We start from the raw sequence: 27,865 nt of genomic DNA, 5'->3' as shown, positions 1-27,865 counted from the left end.
AGCATATGATAAATTTATTATAACTAATGTACACAATATTCATTCGCTATATGCACAATCTTTTAACCAAATGTAATTTAGCCCGAATCTGTAGTTTTATATATATATATATATATATAGAGAGAGAGAGAGACATATATAACAAAATCATGCACTGTATGTAAGTAACAGAAAGGAATGTACTCTAGTCCATATATTGAATTGTTATGGGATCCGCTAATGGCATGATTCATTGTATGTGTATATATCCATGGAAAAGCTAATCTACACCACTATAATCAATGCTTTTGTTCAGTCGGCCTCTATATTAGCAAATCCACTCTATACAGAAAATGAAGACAAAATGTAGCTTTTAAAGGAAATCCTAGTCAAATCCTGGACCAGAGCCCATTGAACTTAACCAATCTTTTCGTAACGTGTCTCCAATATCTTCCAATTTGGAATCCAAATCCATCACACCACTGCTATTACCACCATTACCGTTATTTCCGAAATTACTATTCCCCATCCCATGTTCATTGAATACGTTCTCAACATCAAGATCTATCGGTTTGAAATCATCAAGCAAGATGTTTGACGCAAAAAATGAGTCGTCAATAACATTATCGCCTGCAGATACTTGACCTAGATCTTGAGACACTTGTGAGTTGATTGCCAATTGGTGTAGAGGTTGTTGTTGCAGTCCTGACTGGCTTTGTGGCCCAACTTGTCCATTAGTCTGTGGGAGTTGCTGTTGTTGTTGTAGCAATAATTGCGGATTTGTTACACCACTCATGGGAGGGTTCAGAGTCTGATTCGAAGGAAACATTGCACCCAACTGAGCATTGCCACTATTTGGGGGTACCCGTTGCTGTGGTTGCTGTGGTTGCTGTGGTTGCTGTTGCTGCTGTTGCTGCTGTGGTTGCTGTTGCTGCTGTTGCTGCTGTTGTTGTTGTTGTAAGAATCTCTGTCTTTGTAAATTATTCTGATTCTCCATTTGTAATAGTGTCATCTGATAAGCATCGAGCGATTGGATATTTCTTTTGGAAACAGACGGTTGGCTTTGTGGATTTACATTTGATTGAATAGGTCCTTGGTTTTGATTACTACTAGTTGTCTGCTGACCAAACGAGTTTCCTTGCGTCGGTGTTTGAGTGGTTGATCCCAGAGCTTGGTCTTTATTCTGCTGAGATGGTGGTAGTGGTGGTTGCAGTGATTGTTGCGTACGAGGATTAGCTTGCGCTGAAATAGAAGCCTTATTTGTTTTTGTACTTTGCTGTGGTGTAGGTCTTGTCTGTTGCTGTTGTTGCGGGAATGGCTGTGTATTAGTCGTATTATGTTGCTGATTTATTTGATTATTAGAAACATTGAATCCCCGTAATTGTGCTTGTTGTGCTTGTTGTTGCGCCTGCTGTTGCACTTGCTGTTGCATTAACGCCTGTTGCTGGAATTGCATCTTCAATTGCTGTAGCCTAGCTTGTTGCTGTATTTGATTAATGTTAGCTGGGATAATGTTATTCAGTTGATTGTACGAATTTGTTTTTGACATATTGAGATTTGCTGGTGAGTTCTTTTGAGTGGGAGATGGCCCATTTTCGTTGGTTTCGTCAGTGTGGGTTTTAGCTTTAGCATTTGATCTTCGACGCTGTTGTTGTTGTTGTTGTTGTTGTTGTTGTTGTTGTTGTTGTTGTTGTTGTTGTTGTTGTTGTTGTTGTAGTGGTCCATTTTGTTGCGACCTCGAACGTTGTGGTCCATTCGGCTTCAGAGTCTGTTGCGGAATCTGGGGCCGTGCAACACCAATAGGTGGACCTGGAGGATTCGCTGCTTGTGGCGTTGGTGGAACTGAGGGATTTTGTTGCAGAAGAAGTGGTGGTTGATTCTGATGGGGTGGGAGCATTTGTGGAGCATTTTGCATCTGTTGTTGAGCTCGCTGGAAGGCAACCGGCTGTTGTTGTTGTTGTTGTTGTTGTTGTTGTTGTTGTTGTTGCTGCTGTTGTTGTAAATGATGTTCTTGTTGTCTCTGAACCATCCTTTGTTGCAAAAGTAGCTGTTGTTGTGGAGACGGTATGGTATAGTTGTTAAGTACCTGATTTAACTCTGGGTTTATAGAACTTTGTAAACTCCACAACATATTCCACCATTCATACAAGAACTCATCATCTGTCAGTAATTCGTTCTGCTGTAGCTGAGTAGGACGAGCCTGCTTAGTTTCATTGAGTAAAGATTGTGCCGATTCATCAAGCCCATTACTTTTCAAATATAGATACAACTGGCTAATTAATAGTTGTTGTGGGGATTTCGATGTTGTCATTGATGACGATGATGATGATGATGACGGTGTTTAAGTGGGGTGAGAGATTTGGTTAATTTTCATAAAACTGAAAATGAAAAAAAAAAAAAAAAAAGTATGGTCAACCTTTTTTGCCAATTCCAAGAGTATAGCCAGTATATGTAGTGTAGGAGATGCAACGAATGGAATGGAGTGTTCAATGCTCTTGTGTCTTTTCTCTTCGACTGGATTGTCTAATGACGGGGGTGGGTGAACTTTAGAATACAAACTTTTGTTTCTTTAAAGAATACAAAAGTATAATTTTTTTTAAACTTGGGATATTATTATCATGTATAATGGACTAATTATGGCTCTTAACCGTATATATACTGCATATTGTTTGCAACCAAAAATCAAAAAAAGTAAGGGAAGAGATGGGAATAACGCAATCATTACACAGGCAAGGTGGGTCTGTGTTAGTGATTTGGAAATTTGTATCAACAGCAGAATAGGGGTTGCCAAACTTCGTAATCTAAACATACTCTTGCATTGCGATAGTGAGATCGTTGTTGGAATGACATTAAAAGGCGGTTTCAGTTGAAAGAAAAAAAAAAAAAGTCATGTGAAAAATTTAAACGATTTACGAAAATGTAGCTACCAAACGATTTGAATCGAATGAGAGTTTTGACAGATACGGCTAATTGTGTGTATAGAGTGTCCTCACTACTTTGGTTGAAGTAAGCTGGTAGATTTTGTGGAATCATCACCTATGTCTTGTATGCAAGTCGAAATTAGTTTCGTAGCGAATAGATCTACAGTGGTCCACTTGGTGAAGTGGTGAAGTGGTGAAGAAGTGGTGAATGATGCAGTTCAAATACCTCGCATGCTTGAAAGCAATAAGAGCCTATCTAACTCACTAGCTTAAAACCACTCATCTGAAATAGTAGCATAATGTTCTTTCATGGTTTCCTCCAACTGCAGAATTGCGTTGATTTTCTACTTTTGCCGCGATGCGTTTTTGTATAATTCCGTATTCTGGTCAAGCTAGAGTGGTATCTTCAGTCACCAGGCACAAGAGATCCTCTGAAGTGGTTTTACCACAGCAATATTCGGTTCTACTCTATTCCCCAAGACTGCTCATTGGAAACAACCAAGTGAATACTTTGATTATCGTAAAATATATATATATATATAAGCATAGAAATTTACAACCTGTTTCCCAAATTGACATGCACAGCTTTCGCTTGAGTGTACATGTCCAAACCATACTCACCCAATTCTCTACCAACACCAGACATCTTGACACCACCGAATGGAATATGAACATCAGAATCGTTGGATGAATTGATCCACACCATACCTGACTCAATCTCAGAAGCCATAGTGTGAGCAGCAACTAAATCACGAGTGAAAATGGCTGCACCTAGTCCATATTCGGTACCATTGGCCAATTCAACTGCTTCTTCATCAGTGTTAAATTTACCAACAGATACAACTGGGCCAAAAATTTCCTCATTTACAATTCTCATTGATGGTTTAATATCAGCAAAAATTGTTGGTTTGATGAAAAAACCCTTTGATAATTCGCCTTCAGTGTTTTTCTCACCACCCAATACAACTCTAGCACCTTCTTGCTTACCAATTTCGAGATACTTCAACACCTTGTCACGTTGTTGCTCGGAAACTTGAGGTCCAACAATTACTTTTGAATCAAACATTGTACCTTGCTTGTACTCTTTTTGAACATGGTCGGATAAAGCAGTGAGAAATTTCTCGTAAATCGATTCATGGACATAAATACGTGAATTTGCAGTACAAATTTGACCTTGATTGGACATGATCCCAACAGCTGCCCATTTCACAGCTTGATCCAATTCGGCATCTGCTCGAACAATCAATGGTGACTTACCTCCGCATTCCAAGGTGACCGCCTTCATAGTGTCAGCAGCAGTTTTGGCAATCAATTTACCAGTAGCTGTAGATCCAGTAAATGCAATCTTGGCAACATCAGGATGTACACACAATGCAGTACCAGCAGTCTTTCCAAAACCTGAAATGATATTGACAACACCTGGTGGGAATCCAACATCTTTAATCAATTGTGCAACATACAACATTGACAATGGAGTAATCTCTGAAGTTTTCAAAACAACACAATTACCAGCGGCCAAAGCTGGTGCCAATTTCCAAGCAGACATAGCCAATGGATAGTTCCAAGGAACAATTTGGCCAACAACACCCAATGGTTCATGGACAGTGTATGCCAATTTCTTGGGATCATTTTGAATAACTTTCCCAGTAACTTTATCAGCCCAGCCAGCATAATACCTAAAAGTATCAACACAAATGTCAATATCATAAACGGCATTTTGCTCTTTAGGTTTTCCTGAATCCCAAGCTTCAATTGATCCCAACAAATCTCTTTGTTCAACCATTTTGTCGGCCAATTTATTCAACAAGAGACCTCTATCTACCCCAGTCACCTTTTTCCATGACTTGTACGCGTCTTTGGCGGCCTTGACTGCAACATCAACATCTTCGGCTTCAGCAGCATAAACAGTCCCATTGATTTCACCGGTGGCAGGGTTTATTGATTCCAAAGTGTGTTGGCCTTTTGATTTAACAAATTCGTTATTGATGAATAAACCAGTGGGCAAGACAAATTTTTGTCCATCTGGTAAAGTAACTTGCTGTTCTAATGGAGCTGACATGAGGATGTAAAGTTATATTGAATATTTAGCGAAAAAGGTGCAATTGAATTGAAATGAATAAAACTAGGAGAACGTTGGTTTAGGAGTTGAGTTGTAATTTATAGCATTTGATATTTTTTCTTTGGGGTAAAAGAAAATTCGTTTGAATGGATGTGTATTGATTATATTTCGAGCTTTTGTGTCAGTCTCAAGCGCATTTGATAGCTGAATTAGGAAAAAGGAGAGAGAAAGGAATGAAATTTGTCTTGTTTATAGGCTAATAATTCCCACTTGAGGAACACATATTCCGCATTTTAGAGCTAAATGCATGTCGGGGCCGAAAACCACGTAATTCAACTTCAATCTGCATACTGAAGTTCAAACTTTGTTAGGCAGGTACCATTTTATTAAGATTCACATTGCTCTCGGGTCTAGACGCACTCAATTTCTGTCGCCTACGTGGCTAGTCTCGGCACGCAAATAGCCACCGATAATTTGTATAAACTTGCGTCTACTCGAGCTCTCCTTCCAATCAAGTCATCTAAGCATCCTGTATCGGTTGCCGGTTCAAGCGACACAACATTTCATACTCTTTTAATGTTCCTCGCTTAGCAGCAATTCGACTCCTGCTTGGTACTAAAAGATTCTTTGACATCTTCCCTCGACTGTGATTTGAGCATAGGTAGAGCCAAATGGACCGTTAAGACGTGGTGCACACAAATTTAAAAGCAATCTGGGTATTACATTGTCTTCGTAACCTAAATCGTTACTGCCCTCACACTACTGATAATGTTTTTGCTTACTTGCTCTGACTTGCCAATCAGCAAACGAATGCTACTGTTTTCTCTTTCCCAATAACGGACATGGGGTCCATAACGGTGAAAATATAAATGAGAGATATCTCACTGTTGCATTTCGGAGTTCGTTGCTACCATTTAATCGCACGGCATTAAAATTTTAGTTTTCGAGATCCATTTTTTTTTTTTGATTGCAATAATACTGTTCTACAATAATAGATGATGGACTTGTCAGTGTTCACACAGCAAAGTCCCGCCCACAATGACTTCCGCAGTGATACATTCACCACTCCTACTGCATCCATGATTAATTCATTAGCCACAACCACCCTTGGAGATGCCGTTTATAATGAAGATTCCAAAACGATTGAGTTGGAAAAGAAAGTAGCCGAAATGACTGGTAAAGAAGCGGGGTTGTATTGCGTGAGTGGTACCTTGTCCAATCAATTGGCCATGAGGGTGAACTTAATGCAGCCTCCTTATAGTGTGATGTGTGATTATCGTGGGCATGTTTACGTGCACGAAGCTGGAGGCATGTCCACGTTAACGCAAGCCATGGCACAACCAATCAAACCCAAGAATGGCATCCACTTGACTTTGGAGGATGATATCTTGCCCAATTTTATTCCTGATGATGGAGAGATACATGGTGCACCGACAAAATTGATTTGTCTTGAGAATACATTGCATGGGATGATTTTTCCCTTGGATGAGATTAAAAAGATTTCCCAGTTCTGTAAGGAAAACAATGTCAAGTTACATTTGGATGGGGCCAGATTGTGGAATGCGAGTGTGGCTACTGGGATCTCATTGAAGGAGTACAGCCATTATTTCGATAGCGTTTCTCTATGTTTGTCAAAAACATTGGGTGCACCTATTGGAACAGTGTTGGTTGGCGACAAGAAGTTCATATTGAAAGCCAATCATTTCAAGAAACAAAATGGAGGTGGTATCAGACAAAGTGGATTATTAGCTAGTATGGCCATTGTTGCCATCGATGAAAATTTTACCAAGTTGCAAAAAACCCACGATATGGCAAAGGAATTGGGAGACTTGTGCAAACAAAAGGGCATCCTTTTGGAACATCCGGTGGATACGAATTTTGTGTTCGTTGATATTGCTGCAAACAAGATGAATCCTGATAAATTGATTGAGATAAGTGACAAGTACGGAGTCAAGATTTATTCGGGACGAGTTTCTTTCCATTATCAGATTTCTCAAGAGTCGTTCGAAAAGGCAAAGAAAGTGATTGTAGAGGCATTTGAGTTTGCGAAAGAGCATCCATATGAAGAATCCCACAATTTCAAGTTTTATACTGCTGAGAATAAATAGAAATTCATATATTAAGCAGTGTTCGCTTTTGTAAACGAAAAATAAAATGTAAACGAAGAAATACGTAAAATCCCACCAACCCTTTACCCAACAATCGTGCCAAAATTTAGTGAAAAGGCTCAAAAAAGATAGAAACGGACAGAGGCTCTTCACTTGGCCTTGTCAACCCACTCGCAGTCGGTGAAAGCTGGAAATAAGCTCTCTACACGCTCTCACGCGTTAACGCACGATATATACCATACCACTTTACAATACTACATCAATAATGGGCCGAATTAAGTCCTAGGCTATGTTGGGCTCCAATTTTTTACTCCTCCTCAAGAGAGGCATTGTGTCAAATGTGGTTGAAAGAGCAATGATCGGACACCCTATTTCTTAGACAAGTTTAATTCGGGTTGGAAGCGCATTTTTGAATCACATAAAAAAATCGCTTGGGAAATACCATGTTGGCCGAACCTGGGCAACTAAATTCTTTCAAAGGCACCCTGATGTCAAGAAGTGTAAATTTCAGATTAACTGCAACAAGAGGTCTGCGGCCGGGAACTATTATAGCATTGCAAGTTGGTTTGATAGGTTCGATGAGATGAGAACTACATTAGGAGTACATAGCAATAAAATTTTCAGTATGGAGAGACCATGGTAAACTTTGGTGCCGAGGGTGATGAATATTCTATCCTACCTGCGGATTCGGATGGGGTCGGGCGTGCAGACAGCAACGGTACCGATTTTTGTACCGTTATTGAATCGATTGGAAGGAACAAAAAAGCATTGGCACCAGACATTATCTTTCGTGGTAAGGAACTCCACAAAGACAGGTTTTCAAGTGATGTACGGGGTAATTGGGTATTTCACTTGTCATATGAAGGTGGGAGTTATCAATGTCTTGCTGTTGATTGGTTGAATAAAATATTCATTCCTAATACTGATGCTGGCCCTAATAAGGAGCCTGTAATGCTCGTTCTTGACGGCCACAGCTCCCACGATTCTATCGTATTCGATGATACGTGCAAGACCAACAGCATACACTTGATTCTAATCAATCCTCATATATCGCACATTTGTCAACCATGTGATCAATAACCTTTCTCAGCACTAAAAGCAGGCTATCGAAAGAAATTCAGTCATGTCGATTATAACACCCCATTTTCTGAACGCGATAAAGCGATCTTTCTTTGCACTTACAAAGATGTCAAAGATAATACGTTTTTGTCTGCTGTCATCAAGGAGGGTTGGGAAAAGTTGTTTTTGCAACCATTTTGTCCTGAACAAGTGCTCAACTTGAAATGCATCAAAGGCTGGCCAAATGATGGAAGCATAGAGCTAGACACATCTCATCTTGTAGAGGAAGACAAGACGTACCATTCTACAGGAGGGGAACCGATGGTAAGGTCTTAGTTCAAGACTTTGGGGACACGGAAAGAGAGCGTTTTCATCTTTTCGACAAATTGGTACAAAGTTATCTTTCTACCAAGGAAGAAGCCACTCAACTTGAATTGCAGGTGATAGCAATGTTTCAGGAGAGGTAGGACCCTTCTGCGAGTCAAATGATTATACCTGGACTTTCTCCAAAACGTGATGGAATCTCTGGGCACTCTGGTAATGAAATTAATTCTATCCAAAATGGTCGGAATAAGATGAGCTTTGCAAAGCTCATGAAAATGCAGAGTTAATATTTACTCTTTGCTTTTTTTTCAATCAGATCCCAAACAATTAACATTAACAATGTTTAAATATTTGTAGCTTTTCACCCACGTCGCGTAATTTTAGAGTTGAATTTATGAGATTTTTCGATATAAGCTTCCTTTCTTGCGCAGAGGTTGTACCAAAAAAAAAAAAAAAAAAAAAGTTGAACTTCATTTCTTCATCAACTTAGTGTATGGCTCCACTCTATGACTTTGCAAAGAATATTATTGTGGTGATTACTAAAATCACACCCGAGCTAGTTGAGTTTCTACAAGATGATTTCAATTTTGAGTTGGTGTTGAGGTTACTTGATAATCTTAAGTTACAAGCAAAGGTTCGACAATTAAAGGCACCACTCAGGTATAAACAGTTGATTGCAAACTTGTTCACCAAGTATGTTTTGAACAGGGCCTTAGACAAACCACAGTTTGAAGACTTGGCATTAAAGTATAGCAACTATGGGAAACCTTCCATCGAAGGGCTTGAGTTCAACACTTCCACGTCGAATGATATCATTGCCATCGCTGTTCACACATCACCAATTGGAATGGATTTATCGCACGCTGTACAGAATGTATCATCAAAGGATTATAGAATTCAGTTTGAGCCAATGTTTCATAAGTTTGAATTGAGCCAGCTCGACTCGTACTTCAAGTTCAATCATTTTTGGACTTTGAAAGAGGCATTTACCAAGTTGATTGGGTCTGGGTTGAATGTGGAGTTGGCTGACTTTTATTTCACGATGGGCCCTGATGAAGAGTTTATTGAAGACAACTATTGTGTGATTAAATGCCACCTGGGCAGTGGTGAGTTGATTGTGAAATGGTATGACCAAATTGCAACCAATGCAGAAAAATTGTTCCAAAAGAAGAATGAATTTGTTAATAGTCTCACTAATGAGTTTTATTGCTACAGCACTGTCATTGAAAGAGCACGCGATGGTCGATTACCAGTTATTTGCTCTCTCGTCACACAAGAGCAGATTGCAAAGATTAAAACCTTTGAGGTTGATTTTTTAGCAGTCTTGCAGCGTCAACTACAGAGCTGACAGAAACTTATACTTCTTATGTTGGATCACACAGAATTAAATACAAAAAATTATTAGTAAAAGATTATAAACTGTAATCTAACTTTGATATAGAGAACGGAAAAACAAAAACTAAAACTCTTAAATCAACAAAGCACCGACAATAGCACCGAAGGCAACCATTCCGGCACCTGGGTTGGTCAAAAGACCGTTACCAGCATTTGAGGAGGAACTTTCACTGTCACTTCCACCGCCAGTGGAGTTACCATTGGAGCCACCAGCACCACCGGTTGAGTTTCCACCGGATCCACCAGCACCACCGGTTGAGTTTCCACCGGATCCACCTCCAACTACGGCTCCTGAATCATCAGTTTCTTCTGAGTCATCAGTAGCGGTTGAGTCGTCAGTTTCTTCTGAGTCATCAGTAGCGGTTGATTCATCAGTTTCATCAGATCCACCATCAGTAGCGGTAGAGTCGTCAGTCTCTTCTTCTCCTCCTTCGGTGGCAGTTGAGTCATCAGTATCTTCAGCACCACCTTCAGTAGCGGTAGAGTCATCGGTTTCTTCTTCTCCTCCTTCAGTGGCGGTGGAGTCATCGGTGTCTTCAGCACCACCTTCGGTAGCCGTTGAGTCATCGGTGTCTTCAGCACCACCTTCGGTAGCCGTTGAGTCATCAGTGTCTTCAGCACCACCTTCGGTAGCAGTTGAGTCATCGGTAGCTTCAGCGTCATCAGTACCGGCGCCAGCACCAGAGTCATCAGTTGCAGTTGAGTCATCGGTAGCATCTGCATCAGTTGCAGTAGCTGTGTCTACAGATGAGTCTTCGTCAGCTCTCTTGACAACACCTAATTTCTTTGAACCATCGAATGCCTTGGCGTTAACAGAAAGAATGGCGGAACAAATAATCGTCAAAGTTGTGACCTTCATATTGTAGTAGTAATAAACTTGTTAGTTGATTGGGATTATAAGGTTGTAGCGATAAAGCGTTGAAGAGGAGAAGAAAGAAAAGTGAGTTAAAGCTGTGCCTTTGTCAATGTGGGAATTATAGGTGGCTATTTATACTTTAACGCAAAGAGCAAACTTTATCATAACGCGTCAATTGTTCCAAAAAGAGCAACAAGAATACAAAAAATGTGTATGTGTATGTGTGTGTGTGACATTAGTCGTGACCCACATTGTACATTGTATTGTGTTATAATGTATGATGAAATAAAAAATGGGCAAATTAGTCTTTCAATATGGTTATTGTAGTATTGAAACTAAGGTAAAATTGTGGTTGTGAAAATAACAAAAGTGAATGTGACACAAAAATAGTTTATTACACACACACCCCCTATTACGAAATAGTTATGTATAACCAGTACACCACCAGACACACACATACTACACACACACGAGTTGTAACTTAAAGAAATAAAAGTTAGATCTTCATTTTGGCCCCCTTTTTCTCATTCTATAGATGTCGTACTACTTCATGTAGTCGCAAGCCTTCAAATTCTAGATGGTCAATGGTGTGGGTATGTTTTTTTTTTTATTCTTTTGTGAGATCCCACGTTTTCAGGGACACACCCAAAAAAAAAAAAAAACAGAGAGAGTTACAATCAAAGTGGGATACAACTACGTTGAAAACTGTGGAGAACAGAGGTAACTACTTCCCAACAAACTACTCTTTTCACACAGCCCCGCTAGCATTCGCCATACTAAGGTACCAAAAAATATATAGTGAGGCTATGTTATCATAACTACTCACAGAATGTACAATCCGTCTTTGCCCCAATTGTAGCTACATTTAATCCCAAAAGGGAAAGATAAAAGAAGGTTGTTTTCTGGAATTTAGCGACTAAAACAATAGCTACACACCCCCACATACACATATACATTCACACTCGTGGGAGAGTGGCCCACGTTTTCTCTCATGATTAAGTTCAAATAATAAAAAAAAAGATCTACCCACGAGGTCGATTTCGAAGAAAAGAAAAAAATAAAAAACATGTGTGTATTCCTGTGTATAAGAAAACCCACTATGCATACCTTCTTTTAATAGAATTTTTTGGTTTATTAATAAAACAAAATGTCACATTTTCAACGTTTGCTCCGTTCCATATATAGAAGAGCAATGGTCGAGACGTCATAAAAGAAGTAGAAAGAGCGTTATAGCTCAGTTTCACAAATTTACCCTGTTTATTTTTTGTCTCTTGTCTATCCCGACGTCGGAGATGTAAAATAAGGTAAACACGCACTTTAGCGCAATATAGAAGCGAGAGCAAAAACGACAAATTACACGAAAGATGGGATAAAAAAAGCCCAGATAATTGGAGAAAACAATGGATAGTTCACTTTATAATCAAACAGCGAAAAGAGTATTTTGATTGTGTGTGTGTATGTTGCGTTATTGTATATTTGTGTGGCTTCTATTTTTTTCTTTTTGACCATGTGGGCCATGGCCTCAAACCGTTATTCTATTTTCAATTCTGTCTGTCGTGAAACAATAAAAAATGACATCATTATAGAGCACGACAATCAGCTCGTCAAGAAAAAAAAAAAAAATCACTTCAGTTAAATCGAGACGTGTAATAACAAAAATAAACTAATTTTCTAGATATTCCCCTCTTATTTCATGTCATTATTACATGCTAAACATGAAAGATTCTTCAACAGGTGTTTAACTGCACTACCTTCAAGTGCAGCATCAGAAGATTCAAACAAATTAGCTATCATATTCTTTTGTCTACAGGGATTGCAACTTTTGAAAAAGCTACAGTTTACAAAAGAGGAGTGCCAATTCCATAAAGAGTACTTATGGAAGCTGTTTTATATTGAAAAAGATTCATATTCGACGTTCCGATCCACACCGTATTTCAGTCATGCTGGCGAAGATTACGATTACGGTAGCATATCTGCATGCTTTTTTGCATTGGCGAGTTTAATTACTCTAAAATCAGACTTGAAACAATTGAATAAGTCAAAATTGATGAGATATTTGATAAAATGCCAAGTTGATGCAGGGCCCGATAAGGGAGGGTTTGTACCATTTTACAATGAATATGGATTTGGTGAACCAGATTTGCGACAATGTTACATGGCTTTACTAGTACGACAATTGCTCATCTGTCATGAAGATATGAAAGAGGACATTGATTTGAAGTCGCTAAAGGAGTTCATCCTAGGTAGGTTGAATGGCAATGGTGGATTCAGTTCTCGGTTAATGGACGAAGCGCATCTTGGGTTTACGTTTTGCGCAATCGCATCTCTCAAACTTCTCAATTTCCCCATCGAGGATCTCAAAACTACTCAAAACTGGCTTCTTCATAGACAAATTGATTATCCTGAGCTGCTTTATTCAGATATCAACTACGGATACTTCCAAAAACTGGATATTGGTGCCTTCAACGGAAGAGAAAACAAACTCGGTGATACTTGCTATTCTTGGTGGTCCACAGGTAGCTTATACTTGATGGATTCATCAAATCTATCACTATTGAACATATCACAAGCGGAAAAGTTTCTTTTAGATTGTACACAAAATACAATCGTGGGTGGATTCGCTTCACGACCAGAGGCAACGCCAGATCCTATGCACTCTTGTTTGGCACTTGCAAGTTTATCATTGTGGAATCACCGCAAGTACAATTTAGATGAAATTGACCCTGTTTTTGTTGTGTCAAGAAATGTTCTTGACAAATATAGGTTAAATCCGAAAGAGTAATTATATCCGTGCACGTGACTCGCTTACTTTCTTATGACAGCTCTTTTTTTAAAAAAAATTCCCTCGCTTTATTTTCTTTGCCCAGTAATCCAAGAGATATTCTTTTTCACACATTCAAAGGTGCAGCAGCAGATATATCCTGATCTGAAAATTTTCCACCACCAAGTCACCAGGTCCATTCACACCCAACCCGCTATTTCATAACTTTTTTTTTTGCAACTCCCCAACTTACACATGGTCTTTAAATGTCTTCGATAGCAACTTCGGACCCCACACATTATGATAAGTCGACACTGGCAACAACAACGAAGAAGTCCGTAACTGCAAAATCACCCGATGCAACGGCACATCTATTGGCTGGGGCATCTGCTGGACTAATTTCAGCAATCACACTTCAACCGTTCGATTTATTGAAAACCAGATTGCAGCAACAACAGTTCACAAACAAACATGAAGTAAGAACATCGCTCGTCAAGGAGTTGAAAAAATTGACGAAAATAAAGGACTTGTGGCGGGGCACACTACCATCAGCACTTCGAACTTCAATTGGTGCTGGTCTATACTTTACCACATTATCCAAAATGAGGTCAGCTTGGGCCATGTACAAGGAAAAACGTAATGGGAAAATTGACATAAAATCGGAATCCTCAATATTACCCAAATTAACACCAATGGAGAATTTAACCACTGGCTTTGTCGCAAGAGCAATTGTTGGGTACATAACAATGCCTATAACCGTTTTAAAGACACGATTCGAGAGTAATTTGTACAATTACAATTCAATGTACGAAGGAATCCTGGGGGTATACTTAGATAAAACAAGTTTGCAACCAGATGGACAACCGAAAATTCCACCACTGCAAGGTTCAATCAAGAATTTCTTTCGAGGCTCCACTGCCACTTTGATAAGAGATTGTCCATATGCTGGATTGTACGTGCTAACTTACGAACTGTTTAAAAATGATTTGCTACCAACGTTGATACCAAGACATCTTGGAGGTGAATATCATGCTGGATTAATCAACTCAACTGCTGCAGTTTTGGCAGCCACGACATGCACAACAATTACTGCTCCATTTGATGCCATCAAAACAAGACTACAATTGACTGATGGAGGATCAATACGGAAAACTGTTGTGAAACTATTGCATGAAGATGGTGGAGTAAAAAACTTGTTTAGAGGATTGAGTTTGAGATTGGGTAGAAAAGGTGTTAGTGCTGGAATAAGTTGGTTCATTTATGAAGAATTGATTAAAAGCAACTTTGTCAAGAAGCATTTTGCATAGAAGCATTTTTGTATATAGAGGTGTATATAATATTTAGGTTATTCGTGGATCCATTTAATTTATCCGCTGGAACTAAGAACTGCAAGGCAAAAAAAAAAAAAAATTTGCTTTGCGACTAAAAAAAAAATATGCGGAGAAAAATAATTCATGACAAAATCATCTTTTCCCACTGGCTTTTCTTTTCTTCTCAACCGCAATGAATGACGAGTTGATCAATAGCGCCGTCTCATTCTTGAGGGACCCGAATGTGGCCTCAGCTGCATTAGCTAAAAAAGTTGAGTTCTTGGAATCGAAGGGGTTGAATCAGGAAGAGATTGAGGAAGCGTTGAAAAGAGTCAACGAATCTGATTCATCGGCCACCATTACCCCATCAACTAGCAATACAACAACTTCCACTACTACTAATTCACAACATGCATCGCAACCACAACCTCAGTTGCCTATTGATTACTACAATGTTGCACCACCCGTACCCGAGAGATCATGGAAGGATTATTTCATCATGGCTTCAGCAACAGTGGGGGTAACTTATGGGTTGTACCAAGTTGTGACCAAGTACCTTGTACCATCAATTATTCCACCTAGTCAGTCGTCTATCGAACAAGATAAGGAAGTTATCAATGAAGAATTTATCAAGATAGACAAAATCTTGGAGCAATTAACAAAGGAACAAGAAGAGATTAAAGCTGCTAATGAGGAGAAGTTGAAGGATATTGATACAGTTATTGAAAATATCAATGATTTCCTAGCTAGGTATAACAAGGACAAATTCAATTTTGATGATAATTTGAAATTGATGAGATTGGAGATTGACAATTTGAGCAACTCGATTGAAAAAAATATGAAGTTGAACAAAGAAGATGTCAATTATGAGTTGGTTGGGCTCAAGGATGAATTGCAAAGTTTAAAAAATTTAATCCAAGTTAGAGGAGCCAGCTCATCTGGTAGTGGGGGTTCTAGTGGTGCTGCTGGAGCTAATGGAACCTCCGGCAACACTGGTAGAAACATTGCCCCTGTTTCATCTATTCCATCAGCGAGTGAGATATTGAAACGTGCCAAAGCCAAGAATGAAACACCTCCAGTAGCAACTTCATCAACCACCTCATCGGCCTCAACTGCTGAACCTCCTGCATCCGCAGCACAACCAACAACTAAAAGCTCCTATTCACAAACATCGAAATCAAAAGCGGACGACACTGCCAATCCAAAAGAGTTGGGTGAACGTAGTGGTGGATGGTCAGTAGGAAAAGTTAGCTCAGCTGGTATTCCAGCATGGCAAATGAAACATAGAGAAACTGAACTCAAGGCTGAATCAAACGAAGATGCGAACCTCGCATCAGCCATCCCAGCTTGGCAAAAGGAACAAGCCAAATCAGAAGCTGAAATTGACAACAAGATCAAGAGTGCAGGTATACCACCATGGCAACTACATTCTGCTGCCAACAACAAGTTAGATGATAAATCAGAAGACAAGAGTAGTAGTGGAATACCTTCGTGGCAAAGCGCAGCATCGACCACCAACGTGTAAGTGATACATATATATATATATATATATGTTTATGATAATAGCCTACAATACATTTTTCTAGAGATAAAGAAGTGGGAATGTGAATGAGATGAGATAAGATTAGTCACGTGAAAACCACTCTCTTTTTGATTAATTAATTTTTAATTGGCGAACAGAAAAAAAAAAGAAATGGAAAAAGAAAAAGAATCTTTTTCAACAGATTTTCATAAAACCGTCAAGATACAACACAGAGAGAGAGGGAGAGTCAACTTACTTACAACACGCCCACCAAAACAACACTCATTTACATTTATTCAAGAAAGGTGCAGAAAAAGCCAAGAACACAAGGTTGGAGACAGAAAAAGAGTTCTACTATTACATTAGCAGAGAGTTCAACAATATTACCTTGAAAGAGAATTTTATATTTGGCTTGAGTGAAGGATAACAACACCTATATAGAGAGAGTTATTGTACACTACTATATTGTTCTTATATTCACCATTTTTGGTTTCATTTTCAATTCATATCAAGTTATTTAAATTGTGAATTTTCATTAGGGAGGTTTCACTATTATTTGGGAGAAAACTAGTTTGTATTCAATTTTGTTTGTTTCATTGTTCCACTTTGTAATTTGTATGCATATATTGTTTCAAAATTATGTCGTCAACTACTGTTTATCCAAAAAGAAAAATTGAGTCAGTTCCGTTTGGGCAGCAGTTGGAAGTTATCAACAAGGTAAGTCTCAACAACTCAAAGAACCAAGGTCAAACTGCTAAATACCATCAGAATTACCATCATCATCATCATCAAAATAAGTACAATGGTAGTTTTCACAACAATAACAATAACCATATGAACAAGGGTAACAATGGGCATTATGGGTACAATAACCATCATCATGTGCAACAACAAAATAAGTATGCATTGGCTGCCGTGGCTGCTGCAGCTGCTGTTCAACACCAGCAGCAACAGACTTTCTTGTTACAACAACAGGCCGTGTTGGCGAGGAAACAGCAACAGCAACAACAACAGTATAAACAACAGTTGCAGCAGCAACATCATCATCAACAACAACAACAACAACAACATCAACAACAACAACAACAACAGCAACAACAACAACAACGCCATCAACAACAACAGCATCTTCAACAACAGCATCTTCAACAACCCCAACAGTTCCGCTATACTAATGGAAATCAGTTCCTGCAACAGCAGAACTGTCAAGGTTATGCGTACCCATCACAAGACCAAGGGTTTTCGGCTTTCAACGTGCAGCAATCACAGATGTTTACTCAACCTCCACCTCAAGTATTTGCCGATCTCAACAATTCAACACTGCTTGATCAAAATACTACTGGAGGAAGTGGTCAATCTCAATTGAGGAACAACTTTTTGATGTCGAATGGAAGCTCAAATTCCGTCAACTCATCGACATCCTCATCGAATTCAACTCCGACCGGTTACCCCAAAGTCTTTGACACTAATTCAATCAAGAGTTTTGAAAATAGAGGTTCCATTGACAAGAACTCACCACCCAACTTGTATTTGCCCACAAATGTGCCACCAATGAGTAGCGGTGCACCTTTTTTCAATTCACCAACTTTGTCGTCCACTACTACACCTACTCAAAGCAATATCTGGAATGGAGATAATCATGGCGGCTCTACTCCTACTGCTGGTAGTAGTGCTATTGGTTCAATTTGGGCAAAAGCACCCGACGGACCCAGTTTGTTGAGCAGTAACAAGAATGCGACTATGAACACAGGTCCGATCTCCAGCTTTGCCGCATCCAAGATTTGGTGAAATTGTTCATGAGGACTCGTTTAATTCCTACTTGAATTCATATTGATTGTTTTACTTTATTTTTCTTTATTGTCAAAAATGTTTATTTCAGTTTTGGTCATTTTGTTGAAAGTTTTTGTTAGATTATCAATTTTGGCATCCTTAGATATGTTTGCCTTTTGATATGTGTGTTTGTGTGTGTGTGTGCGTTTGTTTGGTTTTTTTTAAGGAGTTGTATATGAAGTTCATTTGGTTTAGTGTTTGAATGATTTATGACGGATTTTTGGTTGGTAAATTGTATAAATTTAGAAGGAGAGGGAGTGTTTTTATCAGGTGTTTGATATAATTTATAATGTAATTGAATAAAGGGAGTATGAAAAAATGTGCAGATGTAAGAGGGGAGGTAGAGCTAGGCCAGGTTGTAGCGGTGCAGAGTACTGAACGTACTCTTGTGACTGACCCATGATTGGTCTCGTAATAAAGCTTTAGTTGGGTCAATCTCACAAGATCTCTAAGCGCATATGTTCGAAAAATCTCGGTAAACACAAAAAAAAATTGAAGAGCTAAACTTTACTCAAGGCGACTTCATCACTCTATAAAAAGCAAGACAAATGGCGGAAAACTTTGACCCCTCCTCCGTAAAAAGAGACTCTAAGAGTTAGCTATGGTTGAGAATAAATTCGAAGATGAATCCAATGATAAGGAAGTGATTTGCTCTATTGACTCCAACTCTTTCGACAATGCGTTGGGTTTCCTCAAAGAACATAAGGAAGTGGGCATAATCGATCACGCAAAACTTGTTCGCAAACTCGACTGGATCATCTTACCGATACTATGTGGAATCTATCTTTTGCAATACTTGGACAAATTGTTGTTGAATTATGCCGCAGCCATGGGAATCAAAGACAATCTCAAGGGGAATGAATTTGCGAATTTGTCAACAATCTTTTACGCTTCATACATCTTTGGTGAACCATTTGTGAGCTATAGTTTACAAAAGTTCCCACTTGGAAAAACCATGGGTGTTTTCATTATGCTATGGGGTGTTGTGGTTGCATGCCATGCAGCAACTTCGACTTATGCTTCATTGATGGTGGTGAGAACTATTTTGGGAATATTTGAGTCTTCGAGTGCAGTGGGATTGATCATCATTAGTGGGTTGTATTACACCAAACAACAACAAGTGGCACGTATGGGTATTTGGTCAGTGATGGCTGGTGTCGGTACAATTATTGGTGGACTATTGTCGTTTGGATTCCAGCATATCAAAAGCACTACATTCAAATCATGGCAGATTTTATTTTTGGTTATGGGATTGATAACTGTTGCGTTTGGCATCATTGTGTTTTGGCTTCTCCCTGATAATGTCCATACATGTTGGTTTTTAAAGGACGGAGAAAAATTGTACATTTTGGAAAATGTCGTTAGAGGCAATCAGACAGGTACAAAGAGTACAAAGTTCAACGGACGGCAAATTGTCGAGCTCATGCTTGACAAGTTTACTTGGCTCTATGTCCTTCTAACTCTTTGTTCTCAAATAGTTACGGGTGCAATTGGAACTTTTAGTGTGACAATTACACTAACCTTTGGTTTCGACAATTATCAGTCGGCTCTACTTCAATTACCAGTGGGTGCGTTAATTGTCATCATCATCATAACCACCACCCAGCTTGTGGCCAAGTTTGGCCACCACACATTGTTTTTAACATCGATGTTTTTCCCCACAATTATTGGTGCTATTGTTTTGATTATTTCGCCAAACAAGGTTGGTAACTTGTTGTCATTGTATTTGTTATACAGTGGTTCTTCTTGTATAACATTAATTTACGCGTGGATTGGTGCGAATACAGCTGGTTCAAGCAAGAAATTCATGCGCAGTGCTCTGGTTATGATTGCATTCTCGGTGGCAAACATTATCGGACCTCAATTATTTCAAGCATATAGTGCTCCAGATTACCATCCTGCAAAGATTGTCATTTTAGTTACCCAATGTTTATGTGTACCACTAACCTTGTTTATTGGTTGGATGCTCAAACGAGAAAATTTGCAAAGAGATTCAAATAAACTTCAAGAAGTTAATGATGTTGAGTTCCTAGATAAAACTGATATTGAAAATAGACAATTTAGATATACGTACTAGTTGTCACGATTGTTGTTCAACAAACGCAAAATGAATAAAAACAAGTTGATAATGTCAAGATATAACAGAATTGTAGCAATCACTTCGTCATCAAGGTGACACGTCTTCATAATTTTTTGAGTATCAATAATAATGTAGATACTGAATACGATTGCTCCAACAAATGAGTAGACATTTTCAACACCTTTGCTTCCAGGGAAAAACATCATAATGAACCCCCATCCGATTAACCCCCACAAAATCATTCCCAAGGTTCCTTGCCAACTAATGAAATCATACTTTGTTTGGAAAGCGAAAAGAGTCAATCCAATGAATATAATCATTGTCAACAATATCGCTTCAATAACAACCGTACTCTCAACAAATGCACATGCAATACCCAAAGTAAAACTCTCAAAAATCGTAAATCCACCAAGTAACACTAAATTGACCGGGTAGGACCTAGCTTTGAAAAAAGCAGCAACCATAAACCCAATTGAGGCGAATAAGTTAACAATCAAAATCCATGGATTGTTTAAAGTCCAAGTCAATATTGGCTCTGATGATCTCACAATATAGCCGACAAGTACCGATGCCATTAATTGTATCGTTAACAACAGATACACTTTCCGAATGAATAATTGACGAACAGGGAGTTCACATGAAGCAACATCAACTGAGTACTTGAAATCATCAGGAATATTATCTCCAAATTGTCTTTCACCAGTCTGTCCCTCTCCTGGAGGGTAATTTGGTGGTTGGTCTGGTATAGGCGAATATGATGACATTATTAAATATAGACTTGTGAAGAAGAAGAAGAAGAAGAAGAAGAAGAATAGAGAAGGGCAATTCGGATTTAGATTTTTAGTGTCACTTTTTTCTTGTCTTTTTTTTGCGCCTCAATTGCGAATGTCTTTTTTTTTCTAGATTAATCTTTTTTAAAACAAGTTGGGTTGCGAAAGGACACGACCGCTGATAAGGTGTAGAAACGGGCTACTTAGAATGTTTATGTATTGAGCGGGGTGTAAATACATCCTGTCAAGAGGGAGCCAAATAGGTCAACTTGGGTCCGGTCTACAATAGTAATGACACACTATTTGTATTTTGAGTAAAGAAAACGCAACTAGTCAAACAAGACTCAACTTTTTGGCACGAAATTTAAAGAAAATCATTTACATTAATTTATTGATACCAACATTTCGAATTTGGCCTTTCGCAGTGAAGGAAAACTTTCATGACGTTCAAAACCTATCTCCGAGACGTTTCCTTAATGTTGTGAAAAAAAGCGTGATTAAAAAAGGGGTGATGGAAGCAAAAAAAAGTATTTCCTGGCCAGAAGGACTCGAACCTCCAATCCCTTGATGGCAAGCGTATTGCATACACCGTAGTCAAGTGCCTTACCATTAGGCCATGGCCAGTAAAGATTGGCAATGTTGATGCTTATATTAATTATAGCCTAAAAAAATTTGGTTTCTTAAGTGAAAATTTATGGTATCAAAGAGAGTTTGGTCAAGACCTAGCTCATACAAACAGCCTGATTCGTAATGATATTGTGAAGAAGTACTTAGTTTCAATTAATAGCTTGCAATCCCGTATTTATGGCTTACGCATGAAGCTTTTAAAGTTGTCGAACTTTCCTGGATGGACCCCCTCTAAGCTCGTTCTGAAACTTTGACAAGTGATTGACTCGATTATAATCGGGACTAAGAACAGTGGCTTGAGAAAGGCAACAATGAACGAGTTGAAGCCTCTCAACACCTGGTTGAGCTATACGGCAGCTGCAGATATTACTTATAGCGATTGGACCCTATTCCATAATCTGAAGCAAAATCAAATATTATCTCTGCAGCCAACCCCACAAGCATGGAACTGCGCAACTACAGGACTACATGTAATTCTTAAACATCACATTAGACTTTAGCTTCTTACGTGGAGGAAAAAATGGTCAGATACTGAGTACTCAGTAGGCGGTTGTGATTGGACTGCCGTAAATATTTATCAGGACTCAAATCGTCTAGAAGGAATTTGTTTGTCACTAGCGTTGCATATACTGTTGCCATGGTTGAATCATTAGCGGGCTCGCAATATGTACTTGCGTGGGCTAGTCGTCCCATTTGAGAGTTAAGGCCTTTTTCCAAGACAATGTATATTGGAGGTTACACAGTCAATGTAGATAAAAAAAAGCGTCAAGGGAAAGCTATTTTTGACTTCTTGTCCTTGAAAAAAAAAAAATGTTGTTGATTATATCAAAAAGATGACTAAAAGAGCCCTAAACTGGAGAATTGGGGCTCACTTCGGCATATACTCTATCCTCACTGTGAATCAATTAAACATTAAAATAGGCAGTTTCTTGAAGCTAGACTTCATATTTAATAGAACAAATAATCAGAGATACGCAATTTAAAATGGTGTTTGCTATTAATTTTCATTACTAGCGTATTTGACTTTTGAATAACAAAACTTCATTACTAAAATGAGCTATGAAACATGAAAGCAAGATAGAGGAACCTGAATTACTTCTATGATTTGAAGACGAAGTAGGAGCTCGGTATTCCAACGAAAAATAAAAGAAGTGCAAACTAAAAAAAAAACCTGGCTAGAAGGACTCGAACCTCCAATCCCTTGATAGCAAGCGAGATAATTCACCGTAGTCAAGTGCCTTACCATTAGGCCATAGCCAGTTTCATTGCAAAATTTGATTCTACGACAAACTGATGACATGAAATCAAGTCACGTTCGGTCTTCCTTGCAGCACTTTCGACCTTTGCTAACCAATGCTTCTTAGAAGAAACAACTACTTACGAAAAGGGTCACACCTTAACCCAAATGCCCTTTTAATCACAAATTAAAAAACTTATATAGCTTACGCAAATCACTCCTGTAAATACTCTCTTCTCCATCGGGGCCCCTTTTTCAACAAAATGATAACGAAACCAATACCAATTAAGTTCAAGAGTCCTAGACCAGTCATACACCAGCCAAACCCCATTTTTTTAATCAAAATATCAATTATTGCTGTACAAATTGCCGCTGCAATATTTCTCATCAAGTTACCAATTGCGACGTTTGCGCTGGGTTGTGTAGTCAGGCATTCAGTTAAATATGTAGTTGTCGCCACAAACACCCAAGTCATTCCGAACCCACTCAAAAAAGTGAATATGAAAATCGACCAAACTGGCGCATGTTTATCAACAGTCCACGCGTAGCCAATTAGCCCAGTCATGGATAAAAACAAGCCCGCAACTTGAATGGAGAATCGATTTTCAGGAACATAGATCCGTGATTGAGCAATAATCCTCCCGCGTAGCTTATCCGATAGCCAACCTCCTATTGTCAGGCCAATGATCAAAGCACAACCAGGGCATAAATAGCTAAGACTAGTTTGCACATCATTGAAAGAGTAGTGGTCTTGCAAAATATGTGAAAAAGTAACCATTACTCCATAAAAACTAGCAAAAAGCATACCCGAGTTGATTGAGCATAAAAGCACTGGTTTAAATTTAATCAAATGGTAATAATTTTTAATACTAGGTTTCGGTGGGCGTGGATAACCCTCAACCACTTTTCTCTGAAATAATCGGGGCTTAACGAATATGCCATCCAGGTAGCAAGAACAATCACCAACCAAGTACCGTAAAGTTTCTGGAAGGAGGAATAGTATACAGAGATAAACCACAAAGCCGAAAATCGCCAAAAAGCCAAATATCCACCTCCATGAAGCTGTTGATATCATTGATAATAGCGGACCAAACACAGGCCCCAATTGTGGTCCCCACATGAAAATTGAGATGGCTTTGGCCCTATTTTTTGGTTCAATTACATCGGCAATTGTACCAGCACCAACCGACATAACGCTACTTGCTCCCACGGCTTGGACTATGCGTAGAACGTAAAGAGCTCCGATATTCGCAGGCACTGTAGCTAGCAAGATATTTGCAACTATAAAAAAAAGGAGTGGGCCAAGGTACAACGATTTCCTTCCGCCGTAATCGGCCCAAGATGCCCAAATCAATGGTGCAAATGCGAATACCCCCATGAAAACCGATATTGTTCCATTCATTGCGGTTCTTGAAACTTGAAACACATCCTGCAATCGAGGCAAAATTGGCACGTATATATTTCCTGAAATTGGGCCCAAACACCCTGTCACCGTGACAACGCCTATTATGATGGCTTTCCTTTTGAAAGAAAGCGAACAGTAAGGTTCGTCTATCGACTTTGCGGTCTCCTCTGCTGGACTAGATGACTTCTTCTCTTCCTCATTGCTAGGTATAGAGCTAGCTTCCTCAATCTCTTGTGTGTTTCTTGCTTCCATTATTGCTGTAGTGTTTTTGAAAACTACACCCAGAAGGATATTTCCGGCAAGATAAATGTTGCAACTTGCTGCAAAATTGTGTCCACAAGAAAAAGGAAAAGAGAAAAAACTAAACAAAAACATCATTTTTTGGAAACTATAACTATTCACCCTAGACTTTCTCAAATTTCAACTTCATTCCCAATGGACCAACTGGTCCTGCAGAAGTTATCTTTTCCTGCCAATTCTCATCTAGACTAACCTTGTACTTTTCTAAAACAGAAGTAAGAAGCAACTTGGACTCATGTAACGCAAATTTCTCCCCTAAACAAGCCCGCTTACGACCATGAAAAGCAGGTAATTTAGCCAATCTTTTCGATGAAGAGTAATTGGTGTTTATTTCAGAAATGGTTGTGCCCCACCTGCTGGGTTTAAACTGATCGGCATCAGCCCCCCATACAGACCTGTCCCTTCCTGTAGCCATATTATTGTACCCAACATAGACCCCTCTGGGGATACGTATATCACCTAAGCAGACCAGTGACGTCGTACACCGATTTATTATTTGACCCAATGGAGGGAACAATCGCAAAGTTTCGTAAATAACCGAACACAAGAATGGCTGTTCTGGATTTGTTTCGGAACGAACTAATTCTTGCACATCTTGATATTTTGCAACAACGAACAATAAGGAAAGCATTAACAAAAGGGGGTTCTCATGTCCAGCAACCATTATTATAATCGCGTTGTCAAGAAACTGTTTTTGTGTCAATTTCTCGTTACACAATGCTTGAGCCAACTTTGTGGCAGCACTGTTTCCTCTCTCGGGATTGTAATTTGACAGGAGATTTTGACCAAACCAATTTCTAAAACCCTCCACCTCTCGCTTAGCTTTAATTCGACTAGGAATGGGGAAATTTTCAATATAGGGAAAGTTCATGAAAAACGGTTTGAAAATTTGTTGCTTAATGTATTTGATTTTCTGGTGCATTATAGATTCCTTACCGTCTAATGCTTTGAAATCCACTCCTAAAATCGAATCACCAACATTTGCCAAGGTATATCGTTGAAGTAGGTCATTGACCAAAATTGACGATTTAGTTGACAAATCTTGTTCTAATAAATCTAAGAATTTGTTGGTATTTTGGTGTATTGTGCTCAAATCGGGAAACTGGATGCTCAGTGATACAACTTCTCGATAGAGTTTCCATAATGGGCCATGGGCTGAAATAACATTATCACCAGTGTAACTAGCCAAAACAGAGCCAGGAATCTTTAAGTGATTCCCACTTTTTGCGTAAATGTCTTCGTGTTTGAAAACTTGGATCAAATATTCAGGTCTAGTAACTAGTATGTTCCATCTCGACGCGAAATAAATCTTTACCGCCCCATATTTCTCCAATTTTTCTCTCAAATACGTATTGTAGATATCTCTTTGGTCTAGATTAGTCCACGAACTGAGAAACGACACGTAAAATGGTATGGTTGGAATGCTTCTCGGGAAACAAAGTGGAGGGAAAACTATCTCCAACAACAAATATAAACCAAAACCAAGAAGTGAAGCAGCCACCACCTTGATGAACTCAAACATGACCATTGTCCCGTTATGAACAAAACGAAACCACAAGATACCTTTTAAGCTATTTATCATCGCTCTGTTCTTCTCAAACAAAAAAAAAAATTGTTACAGTCTATGACATGATGTCACTTGTGCCAACTTCCTCAACCATAATTTTTTAGGAAACTGAAAGAAAACCACTGCTAAATGGATCTGAGGATGGCGCAGTTGCCATTTGTTGACTTATAAAAGAGCTCAAAATCTCCGTATCGGAATCTGTAAGTGTATTCTACCATTAGATCACCATCAACAATGGAGTCTGTCTCAACATTATCCTTGAACTCCAGTGCCAGTAGTAGCACTACAATCGATGGTGTTTGTCCACCAACAATATATGAAAATGTTTGCATGATATATAGTCGTGACAGCAACAACATTTTGAGTTATAGAAAGTTCAACAAGTTTTCAGACGACCTAACAAGCGAGATCGTTAACGCCAAGTATTTTCACTACAAAGAAGGATTTTCTCAAGCAGTGATTGGAGATCAATATTTTGTTTGGGAAAAACAATCTAAAGATAAATGGCAAGGAGTTGTCACTTTGCAAATCTCAGTTACCGATTTTGTGCTTTGGTTCATAAATTTATTGATAACTCTGTCACATGTGGCCTTTCCAAATGCAGAAAGCTCATCGGAATTCTCTGATATAGTCACCGACACTTTTGCTGAAAAATTGAAACACACGGTGGAACATGATATGTGGGACGCCGTGGGCAGGGAAAATTTCCGATCAAGTGTTGAATTTTTCACATCTCGAGGACAACCATTGGAAGCTGTTCTTCCGGCCTTCCCGTGCAAATCATCCAACTATGAGAAAGTATCAGGTGACTTGCCTGATAAGGGAGAAGAGCTTGCTTTGCAAAGATTGATATACTTTGCTCAAGAGGTCAAGAAGATATATCCTCCAGGTATACTCATTTGGATTGTTAGTGACGGCCATGTTTTCAGCGATTGTATTGCGGTGGATGATACTAAGGTGAATCGATATTCCGCCGCATTGAAGCAGATGTACAAAAGAATCAAACCAACAGACTCTTCGTCCATAAAATTTTGCTCATTGCCTGAAATTTTCGAATTTTCAAAAGACCTCCCAGCAATGGTGGACCATGTTGAGTTGGGCCATTTTTTAAGTACCGAAATTGACCCTGTGTCCGAAGTGTGCCGCAAGATTTTAATGACATCGTGCGATACAGACAATGGTAAATTGAGGGAAGATATCAAAACACCAGGACATCCAAGACTATATTTATTTCGTGGCTTCTCCAAATTCATGACTGAGGATTTGCAATTTCATCCTAACGTTGGTAAAATGACTAGAAAAAAGTTCAAAAAGATTGTTAGCCAAGTTGCCCATGAAATGATTAAGCGTAACGATGCTTATTCGAATTTGGTGGAGTTGATGTTTCCATTTCATTTGAGGTTTTCCATACATGCTCATAACAATGCTGGACCAAAATTTGGAATCTCTTTGTTGAGCAAAAACGGGACTGAAAAATGCCTTCCAATTGAAAGTATCCAAGATCACAAAGAGCCTAGATGCACTGATCTTTTGCACATTCCCACTCCTTGGCACAATTCAATCGTCAAAATCAATGACGATGAAACGTATTATGTCATTAAAGCTGCCAAGGTTAATCAAGACTTGGAAACTGGCTATGGAAGCGGTGGATGGGATGCAAACAGCCTTCATTATATTTTTTCAACAAATTAATTGTCTTCTCTGTTTTGTTGCTGTATAGTAAGTATTTAAAGTAAAAAATTGTCTTTGTTACGC

The 27,865-nt window shown here is 38.9% G+C and overlaps 15 protein-coding genes and 2 non-coding genes across 17 annotated transcripts; 9 read left to right on the top strand and 8 right to left on the bottom strand. All coding sequences in view use genetic code 12, as the record gives it.

Annotated features, from left to right (window-relative positions):
* Nucleotides 1–364: 364 nt before the first annotated feature.
* On the bottom strand, nucleotides 365–2,290 carry MSS11 (Mss11p; the record flags this gene model as incomplete). The annotated part of the gene is made up of 1 exon (XM_036809273.1): nucleotides 365–2,290. The coding sequence occupies one exon, from the start codon at nucleotides 2,288–2,290 to the stop codon at nucleotides 365–367; it is 1,926 nt and encodes a 641-aa protein (XP_036665926.1).
* Nucleotides 2,291–3,453: 1,163 nt separating this feature from the next.
* Nucleotides 3,454–4,959, bottom strand: CPAR2_203980 (uncharacterized protein; the record flags this gene model as incomplete). The annotated part of the gene is made up of 1 exon (XM_036809272.1): nucleotides 3,454–4,959. One exon carries the CDS (start codon nucleotides 4,957–4,959, stop codon nucleotides 3,454–3,456), a length of 1,506 nt encoding a protein of 501 aa, XP_036665925.1.
* A 998-nt stretch (nucleotides 4,960–5,957) lies between these two features.
* On the top strand, nucleotides 5,958–7,067 carry CPAR2_203970 (threonine aldolase; the record flags this gene model as incomplete). The annotated part of the gene is made up of 1 exon (XM_036809271.1): nucleotides 5,958–7,067. The coding sequence occupies one exon, from the start codon at nucleotides 5,958–5,960 to the stop codon at nucleotides 7,065–7,067; it is 1,110 nt and encodes a 369-aa protein (XP_036665924.1).
* Nucleotides 7,068–7,703: 636 nt separating this feature from the next.
* On the top strand, nucleotides 7,704–8,147 carry CPAR2_203960 (uncharacterized protein; the record flags this gene model as incomplete). Its single annotated transcript, XM_036809270.1, has 1 exon — nucleotides 7,704–8,147. The coding sequence occupies one exon, from the start codon at nucleotides 7,704–7,706 to the stop codon at nucleotides 8,145–8,147; it is 444 nt and encodes a 147-aa protein (XP_036665923.1).
* Nucleotides 8,148–8,943: 796 nt separating this feature from the next.
* On the top strand, nucleotides 8,944–9,798 carry LYS5 (holo-[acyl-carrier-protein] synthase; the record flags this gene model as incomplete). The annotated part of the gene is made up of 1 exon (XM_036809269.1): nucleotides 8,944–9,798. The coding sequence occupies one exon, from the start codon at nucleotides 8,944–8,946 to the stop codon at nucleotides 9,796–9,798; it is 855 nt and encodes a 284-aa protein (XP_036665922.1).
* A 120-nt stretch (nucleotides 9,799–9,918) lies between these two features.
* Nucleotides 9,919–10,704, bottom strand: PGA39 (Pga39p; the record flags this gene model as incomplete). Its single annotated transcript, XM_036809267.1, has 1 exon — nucleotides 9,919–10,704. The coding sequence occupies one exon, from the start codon at nucleotides 10,702–10,704 to the stop codon at nucleotides 9,919–9,921; it is 786 nt and encodes a 261-aa protein (XP_036665921.1).
* A 1,690-nt stretch (nucleotides 10,705–12,394) lies between these two features.
* CDC43 (protein geranylgeranyltransferase type I subunit) lies at nucleotides 12,395–13,483 on the top strand (the record flags this gene model as incomplete). The annotated part of the gene is made up of 1 exon (XM_036809266.1): nucleotides 12,395–13,483. The coding sequence occupies one exon, from the start codon at nucleotides 12,395–12,397 to the stop codon at nucleotides 13,481–13,483; it is 1,089 nt and encodes a 362-aa protein (XP_036665920.1).
* A 245-nt stretch (nucleotides 13,484–13,728) lies between these two features.
* Nucleotides 13,729–14,769, top strand: CPAR2_203920 (uncharacterized protein; the record flags this gene model as incomplete). The annotated part of the gene is made up of 1 exon (XM_036809265.1): nucleotides 13,729–14,769. The coding sequence occupies one exon, from the start codon at nucleotides 13,729–13,731 to the stop codon at nucleotides 14,767–14,769; it is 1,041 nt and encodes a 346-aa protein (XP_036665919.1).
* A 196-nt stretch (nucleotides 14,770–14,965) lies between these two features.
* PEX14 (Pex14p) lies at nucleotides 14,966–16,297 on the top strand (the record flags this gene model as incomplete). The annotated part of the gene is made up of 1 exon (XM_036809264.1): nucleotides 14,966–16,297. One exon carries the CDS (start codon nucleotides 14,966–14,968, stop codon nucleotides 16,295–16,297), a length of 1,332 nt encoding a protein of 443 aa, XP_036665918.1.
* A 636-nt stretch (nucleotides 16,298–16,933) lies between these two features.
* On the top strand, nucleotides 16,934–18,082 carry CPAR2_203900 (uncharacterized protein; the record flags this gene model as incomplete). Its single annotated transcript, XM_036809263.1, has 1 exon — nucleotides 16,934–18,082. One exon carries the CDS (start codon nucleotides 16,934–16,936, stop codon nucleotides 18,080–18,082), a length of 1,149 nt encoding a protein of 382 aa, XP_036665917.1.
* A 643-nt stretch (nucleotides 18,083–18,725) lies between these two features.
* Nucleotides 18,726–20,201, top strand: CPAR2_203890 (uncharacterized protein; the record flags this gene model as incomplete). The annotated part of the gene is made up of 1 exon (XM_036809262.1): nucleotides 18,726–20,201. The coding sequence occupies one exon, from the start codon at nucleotides 18,726–18,728 to the stop codon at nucleotides 20,199–20,201; it is 1,476 nt and encodes a 491-aa protein (XP_036665916.1).
* Nucleotides 20,198–20,968, bottom strand: CPAR2_203880 (uncharacterized protein; the record flags this gene model as incomplete). The annotated part of the gene is made up of 1 exon (XM_036809261.1): nucleotides 20,198–20,968. The coding sequence occupies one exon, from the start codon at nucleotides 20,966–20,968 to the stop codon at nucleotides 20,198–20,200; it is 771 nt and encodes a 256-aa protein (XP_036665915.1).
* Nucleotides 20,969–21,507: 539 nt separating this feature from the next.
* CPAR2_it_cp_Arg(ACG)_3 lies at nucleotides 21,508–21,598 on the bottom strand. Its single transcript is given in 2 exon segments — nucleotides 21,508–21,543; nucleotides 21,563–21,598. It is a non-coding gene; the product is annotated as a tRNA-Arg (tRNA).
* A 1,173-nt stretch (nucleotides 21,599–22,771) lies between these two features.
* Nucleotides 22,772–22,861, bottom strand: CPAR2_it_cp_Arg(ACG)_2. The gene is given in 2 exon segments: nucleotides 22,772–22,807; nucleotides 22,826–22,861. It is a non-coding gene; the product is annotated as a tRNA-Arg (tRNA).
* Nucleotides 22,862–23,052: 191 nt separating this feature from the next.
* Nucleotides 23,053–24,495, bottom strand: CPAR2_203870 (uncharacterized protein; the record flags this gene model as incomplete). The annotated part of the gene is made up of 1 exon (XM_036809260.1): nucleotides 23,053–24,495. One exon carries the CDS (start codon nucleotides 24,493–24,495, stop codon nucleotides 23,053–23,055), a length of 1,443 nt encoding a protein of 480 aa, XP_036665914.1.
* Nucleotides 24,496–24,646: 151 nt separating this feature from the next.
* DIT2 (putative cytochrome) lies at nucleotides 24,647–26,071 on the bottom strand (the record flags this gene model as incomplete). The annotated part of the gene is made up of 1 exon (XM_036809259.1): nucleotides 24,647–26,071. One exon carries the CDS (start codon nucleotides 26,069–26,071, stop codon nucleotides 24,647–24,649), a length of 1,425 nt encoding a protein of 474 aa, XP_036665913.1.
* Nucleotides 26,072–26,344: 273 nt separating this feature from the next.
* DIT1 (Dit1p) lies at nucleotides 26,345–27,802 on the top strand (the record flags this gene model as incomplete). Its single annotated transcript, XM_036809258.1, has 1 exon — nucleotides 26,345–27,802. One exon carries the CDS (start codon nucleotides 26,345–26,347, stop codon nucleotides 27,800–27,802), a length of 1,458 nt encoding a protein of 485 aa, XP_036665912.1.
* Between the last annotated feature and the right edge of the window lie 63 nt (nucleotides 27,803–27,865).

Source organism: Candida parapsilosis, contig 005809 (genome assembly GCF_000182765.1).
Source record: "Candida parapsilosis strain CDC317 annotated contig 005809".
NCBI lineage: Eukaryota > Fungi > Ascomycota > Pichiomycetes > Serinales > Debaryomycetaceae > Lodderomyces > Lodderomyces parapsilosis.
This window is presented reverse-complemented; position numbering and strand designations above follow the sequence as displayed.